This window comes from Manduca sexta, unplaced genomic scaffold (genome assembly GCF_014839805.1).
Source record: "Manduca sexta isolate Smith_Timp_Sample1 unplaced genomic scaffold, JHU_Msex_v1.0 HiC_scaffold_3670, whole genome shotgun sequence".
In the NCBI taxonomy this organism is placed as follows: domain Eukaryota; kingdom Metazoa; phylum Arthropoda; class Insecta; order Lepidoptera; family Sphingidae; genus Manduca; species Manduca sexta.
The window spans coordinates 5,088-12,205 of NW_023594764.1; the positions used below are offsets into that span (position 1 = coordinate 5,088).

Consider the following 7,118-nt stretch of genomic DNA (forward strand, 5'->3'; position numbering starts at 1 on the left):
CTACTAAATATCTATGTGATATATGAACAGTGAAGATATTAGGCCTCGACAACAATATATTACAATTACCATTATGATATAACAACATCGACATGTCGCATATGTTAACAGAAATCTAATGAACATCAACACTGAAGCTTAAATATAAAAATTAAATCCAAAATATTGTTTTTTATATGGAAAAAATACATATTGTCATACATATTGTCTTTTATGTATTAATGGGTGTTTCGTGTTCAATATTTTTCTGTCAACGTACGCAACAGAAGGTATATACACGATTAGATACAAATTTTGATCGAGCCCCGAGCTGCAGCTTCGTGTTGACTAGTTACAGAAATCTCTAATTGAAATCCTTTTATAACTCTAATTGTGGTATAATTTCAAATGATGCCCAGTTCTTTGCAAGTAAAAATTCGACGTTTTTTTGTAAATTTTCAACTCGACTTTCAACTTATCGTTCTTAGAGTAATTTTCTATATTGAGCTAAATCTTAAAACCATGTTATCTCACTGTTATTTTTGCAATCGTGTATAGAAATTTAATAAGTTGAATCCAAACATTGAGACAAGTTACGGTAAAAATAACATAGGACTCACCACCGACGCTCAATTTTATCGATAAATATATCGACATATAGCAACGGAGACATGTTTAAAATCACGTGTTATCCAGCTCACATTTCGACTAATATCAACCAAAAATCACAGACGAAAGGGCTGACGCCGTTTCGATACCGATTTATTTTCGACATCGATACCCATTTTTTTCTCAAGCTTTCTCAAGCTCATTCGCTCGATAAGGAAACATATGAATCAAGAAGTAAAGACCAATACGCTCGTTAAATCTAAAATATGTTTTAACCTATCGACATATCGATAAATAATACGTTATAGTTTAAGTCGTAGAAGGTTACCGGCGTTCGTGAGCGTAGCTTCTGAAGAAGAGCCATCGACAGAAACGCATTAATTCGGTATCCCCGAAGCGATCCAATCAAATTAAATAATCGACAGCACTCAAGTTCGACAACGCCCCTCCGATTCTTTACACAATGGAATGCAGGAAATAAGTATATTTAAGCTTCGAACACCAGTCGTACAGCAACCGGTGATAATGCCGTGCGTTAGCGGGAACAAAATAAAATACGCGTATATTTTATATGAACGTGATAAACCGGCTGTCACCCGAGCTGCGGAGCGATCAGTTATCAGTCACGGTTCATATAAAATGACACAGACTTGTGTTCGCCCGGACGCTGTACGGCTGCATGGACGAAGTTCAAGCCAGAGGATCAACGAAACGTTCATAGCCACTGCAGGAGTCTTCACCAGACCAGACCGAAAACTATCGAATTACGGCACGTGTTCCGTTCCCTCATATAACACGGTCAACTTCACTTGGCGCATGCGATTTAATTTGGTCTATGCAAAATCAATTCTGTGATTTGCGCCTCGCAACACGCCGATAGTTAAAAATATATCGATGTAGCGATTTGTTTTATACGATACATCGATTATTTTCGGTTACTATCGAAAATAACAAATTCAACCGTGCGGGCAAAGCACAGAGTTGATTTTGCACTGTCCAATAATAAACGACATGAAGAGCGAGTAGCGCAGTGTATCACTTGTCCTGGCGTGAGATGGCGAGCGCGAGCTGCAGCTCGGCGTCCTCGCGGCGGCGCTGCTGCTCGGCGGCGCGCTGCAGGCGCGACTCGGCGGCGGCCCAGGCCCACTGCGTCTCCTCCGACGGCAGCGCCTCCGCCGACGCGCGCAACTCCTTTGCCTCCTTCGCCTCCTTGGCTTTCTTCTCCTTCTGCCTGCTCCGGCCGATGCCACCTATCGTGTTGACGAGCGATTTGGCGTACTTGACCGGCCTCGGCGACGTCTCTGTTTTGGCCGGGCGCGTGTTCGGCCACGTCTCGTTCAAGTTCTTGTTCTGATCGATGGACCAGTCGGTCGCCCAATTATCTGATTTGTTTGCCCAGTTGTCGGATTTGTTCGCCCAGTTTTCGGTCTTACGGTCATTGGTGGTGACGTTGGTGTTTTTGGAAGCGGCGGACCACGCGTCCGCTTTCTGACTTGTGGGTTCTGTCCACGCGGAGTCTGTCGCCCAGTTGTCGTTGGGCCAGGCGGCCCACGTCTCGTTGTTGTTGGCGGTGTTGAACTCCGATCGGCCGGAAAAGGGGTCGTAGGCGACCGGCGGCGCGGACACTCGGCCGCTGCGTTTCTCGGGCAGAGTGAAGCTGCCGTTGACGGTGGAGGAGGCGAAGAAGTCATCGGTCTCGAAGCCGGCGACGGAGGTGGGCCTGGCCGCCGGGTCGGCGCGGACGGCCGCCGCGTCCGCGAACGGGTCCTCGATGTTGAAGGGGTCCTCGTACCTGTAGTCCTTGAAGGGGTCGTCGGTGAAGTCCATGTTGGCGCGGTCGGTCTGGACGCAACACAAAGCGTTTGAGTGTGGTGTCGCGGGGGGTCGGTGGGGGGTTACAGACAGGGGGGGGGTACGCACGTGTCGCCGCGCCGCCGCCGCCCTCCGCTTAGCGCTGCAATGTGGGGACAAGCACACGAGCGTGTTAGCATGTTAGTGTGACACGTGACGCCACGGGACACACCACGTCGCGACGCTCAACCAGCTTCAGCACAATTGTTACAGAAGCTGATGCTTACTGATTGATTTCATAACAATTACATTGATCAAAACCAAAGTTAAAACTTTAAATGTCAATTATTTATAAATCGACGCAAGAAAGGCCATTATATCTAAGCGACAAATATACATAAAATTAGTTATGTATAGGTAAATATATGGAACTGCCATTTTACTGCGTCGTTTTATCTAGGTCTAGTATTTTTTTTTATAATTTAGACTTTATTTTTATAAAGCAAATAGTTTAATTGCCATGAATTTCCTTATTAAAATGAAAGTTTTAAAACATTTTAGTCAGAAGATTACTAATTATCGCTTAAATATGGTTGGATTTCAAGCGTCGAAATGTTCGTTCTTGTGCGAAGCACTACATATAAATTAATATATCACGTATTCCAATACCACGTTGTGTGTCCGTCTTGGCCATTTAAATAACATTATATACAATTATTATATTTGTTATTAAAATAAATAAAATGTGAATGAAATAAAATATAATTGAAAGAAACATGCGGTGGAGGAAATACAGTTAGACGCGGGATGGGTGTGCGATAGCGATACAACACTACATATTCACATCTAAACTTTACTATACCATATTCAGAGAAGGGCATTTTGTTATTTTTTTAAGTACAAAAGTTAAAAAAAATCAATATATTTTTTATTAAATTAAGGCTATCTTCTCTCGGTATTAGAGAAGGCCCTAGCCCAGCAGTAGGCGAGTATAAAATGCAGGGTTTGTATAATTATTATTATTTTCATTACATTATAACTGACGGGATAACTCAGCCGGCTTTAACCTACAAACTACAAAATCATTTAGCAACATCTTACAATGAGTGTTATGTATGACCGCAAACTGGAGTAAAACAATATCAGGTAACGAAAGATTTATTTTGGTTGTTATATTATTAGAATTCTTCTTTTAAACGATGTTAATCTTTGTTTACCACATTTACATTCTCTGAATATCGTTCAAAATTATAATCTACACTATTTATTTATATGATTAAACATAAACCAACTTTTACATCCCTTAACCATAAATAAAATTACGAATAATCATTAGCAACATGAAGTTCACCGACTGAGTAAGGTTGGAGGGCCTTATTCGTCTACGAGTGTATATCCGTCTATTTGCGATCACAGGCGTTTTAATCGAAAGATAGCTTTGATGGCCATATACGTACATAGAGGATTTTTTGACTCTCTTACCTATACGGCTATCGAGGCTGTCCTTCGAATAGAACACTCGTAATTGCAAAAAGACGGATTTGCCCCTATAGACGGAGTAGGCCCCGTGCACTTAATAAATTTTAATATTTACCCACCAAGACATTTATACACTGCAAATACTATTCAAGTGAAGCAACATGAAAAAGCAAAATGCAATATATTATTTTCTATTTTATTCGACACTATCTAATTCATAACTACTATAACAACCAATTAATTCAGATATTTTCTAATCTAAATATATGGATGAAGGTAAGACGTAATTGTTCCATTTTACATCATAACTACAGATGTTAAGACATAAAATAGTATATTTTTTTTTCAAATCACATTTATTTTCTCATATTATACGGTGACCCACAAGCCAAAATGTACTGAACACAGTGCAAAACAATGTAGCAAGAACACAAACATGCAACACATCGTGAACGTTCCCATGTCGACGTGTGCGTGACGCGTGCGAACTTGTCCGACACAGCGCGGCGGGTTTCATTCTAAACGTATAACCACTCTGGACATTGATACTCTTTCTGTGTTTAAGACAAACGGCTTATACCATAATAACTTTGTACAATCACCGAGAAAAAATAGCTTCACAAATTTATTTATTTTTTATATTTTTTTTTTGTTTATATACTAAAATGCCGAATATGTAGAAGGAAATTGTATACTGCCCATCGTCATATCATTAAGGACAGCAGAAAGAGAACTAATTTTATAGCCCATTTGAGCTCTGACATTTATTTGAGAACGTAGAGAAATCCGTTTAGAATCAAACCCACTGTTGAGAATGGCATTTAAAAACAGAGAAAGTAAAATTTTCAAAACAAAAATAAATAGATAGCTCTTTTTCGGCAATCATAACTAGAAAAGCAAAGGTATTAGCAATTAAAAAAAACAACTAGTTATTAATAAAAAAAATAATGAAAACATAGTGGTTGAAAAAAGGCTCAACAAAAACTCAACAAGGCTGAAAGGATTTTATTTTTACTTTTATTTAATTTTAAAAAGCAGTGAGCAATGAATAAGAAATATACAAAACGCCATTCTCAGACTGAACCGACACTACGTTTTAGTGCAAACACTATGATAGCGTTTTACGTACATTTTACTTTCTCTGCAGCGTAAAAAAAAAAAAATATAAATGAAAATATGTCAAAAAAGTTTTGCATACGCTCGGCGGTCGCCGCATGCGACTACGGTACGGCAAACGGGCAGGTGGGGGGGGGGGACAGGGGGCAAATAAACACTTGGCAAATAATCATAAATCAAAAACATCTGAAAATAAAAGTGTAAATAAAATAAAATTCACAAACACACATAAAACGTGACCGATGGATTTTTGGCTTAATTTTTATCTTAGTTTGATAAAAAAATACATTTCAAGACATTCTAAATTGTTTTTTTTTTCATAATTTGTAATCCATCACATTTTATGCAATTAATTAAAAAAAAATGACAAAATATAATCATATCGTATTGTATGAGTTTAAAATGTGTATCATAAATTGTGTAAGATTGGAATGGAAGGATACTATACTCTTTGATAATAAAGTACATAGTTTCATTCATTAATTAAACTGTAGCATTAAATAAGTGAATATACTATCTTTAGAACTATGTTTAAATTTTTGTAATTTTTTTAAGAGAATATTACTGTAATAATATTCAAAAAAATGTGAAATGGACCAGTTTGTTTAACAGTTAACAGTGTGTGCGGTGTGTGTGGTGTGTGGTGGCGGTCACCTTGTGCGGCGGCACGGGGCGCGGCGGCGCGGGTCGCGGCGGCGGCGTCTTGTGTCGCTTGGGCGGCAGCGCGGGCGTGGGCGTGGCGTCGCGCGCCGGCGCGTGCAGCACCGCGAACGGGTCCGCCCACGCGCCCTGACACACACACAACCATGTACTGACTCACTCTTATATCCATTCTAAATTATATTTATTTATTTAAGTTTGCTAACAGTTGTAACAATTTCACAAAAGAAAATAAAACATGTAGGCTAGTTTAGAGTAAGTTGCACAACCCAATATCGGTGTAAATATGTCAGCTTTTAGTAAATCGACCTATATTTTGTAGAGCTAAGCGCCTTAATAAACAACATAGTGCGATTCAAACCGGCTCGGACACCGATAACGTAATGTCACAATATTTATACGAACTACAACCTTGAGTAGTCATTCATGCAATTTTAGTGCAACCCAGTTTTTCGCAGATACTTTCAATACTAAAAATATAACTTGACTACACACCACACAATTTTACTCTATATCCATGTATTCATATTATTATTAAAAAATATATATATGGATCAGAATACAAAAAAAATCGATTGAAAAAAACAAACTATTTTCATCAACAACGTATCAATTATCTTTCAAGTACCGCATCCACAACGAAAATCGATTAACTATCCCCTTTCTCTTTCTCCCCAGTTAGCTATTATGCCTTTCTCCTTAGTTACCCATAAGTCCGTTATATTATGAATACGTCAGTATACTCACGTCATCATTAGTGTTGGCGGCGGTGTCCTGCGGCGCGAACGCATCACCCGCGAACGGGTCCGCGTCCGACGCGAACGGGTCCGACGCGAAGCCGTCCTGCACCACACAACACTAGCCTCAACCACTACACTCTAGCTTACAGGATATACATTATTACACAATATTCATTAGGGAAACATCGAATCTTGTTATTTGTAGACAATGGCATAATATTACAAAAATCTTTGATATAGTTTATAATAGAATCATTGACGCATTAATCACTCACACCAACCAATCCAACGCATTGATATATAGTACTAGATCTGGCGTTCCGAACACTCGCTGTATTCAATTGAAGTGTACTGCAATCCAGTATAGGTTGCCATTATACCTATTCTATATTTAAAGCGACACTGACACCATGCCGCGCCGTGACGCAAATTCGTACAATAATAATATACAAAAAAAATTAAATTGTAAATTTAGGGATTACGGATATTAGCAAGCAAATATTGTAAAAGAAGGGAGAAGTAGCTTGTACTCATAAAACCCTTGCAATATACAATAATACCTTAACAGCGTTGTTGTTGTTGGTGGTGGGCGCGAACGGGTCGTTCTGCGGCACGGACGAGAACGGCGAGTCCTTGAACGGGTCCGACGCGAACGCGCCCGGCGCAGACTCCTCGAACCCGTTGCTCTGCGGGAACGACTCGTCCTCCTGCACCAGTACGGATCACTTGATAAGCGACTGAACG

At 39.7% G+C, this 7,118-nt stretch overlaps 1 protein-coding gene across 1 annotated transcript; it reads right to left on the reverse strand.

Annotated features, from left to right (window-relative positions):
* Positions 1-1,623: 1,623 nt before the first annotated feature.
* Positions 1,624-7,100, reverse strand: LOC119193155 (epidermal growth factor receptor substrate 15-like). Its single transcript, XM_037446805.1, has 4 exons — positions 6,935-7,100; positions 6,382-6,477; positions 5,629-5,763; positions 1,624-2,430 (listed from the first exon to the last, which is right to left on the reverse strand). Exon 4 carries the CDS (start codon positions 2,413-2,415, stop codon positions 1,624-1,626), a length of 792 nt encoding a protein of 263 aa, XP_037302702.1. The 5' UTR covers positions 2,416-2,430; positions 5,629-5,763; positions 6,382-6,477; positions 6,935-7,100.
* Positions 7,101-7,118: the final 18 nt, after the last annotated feature.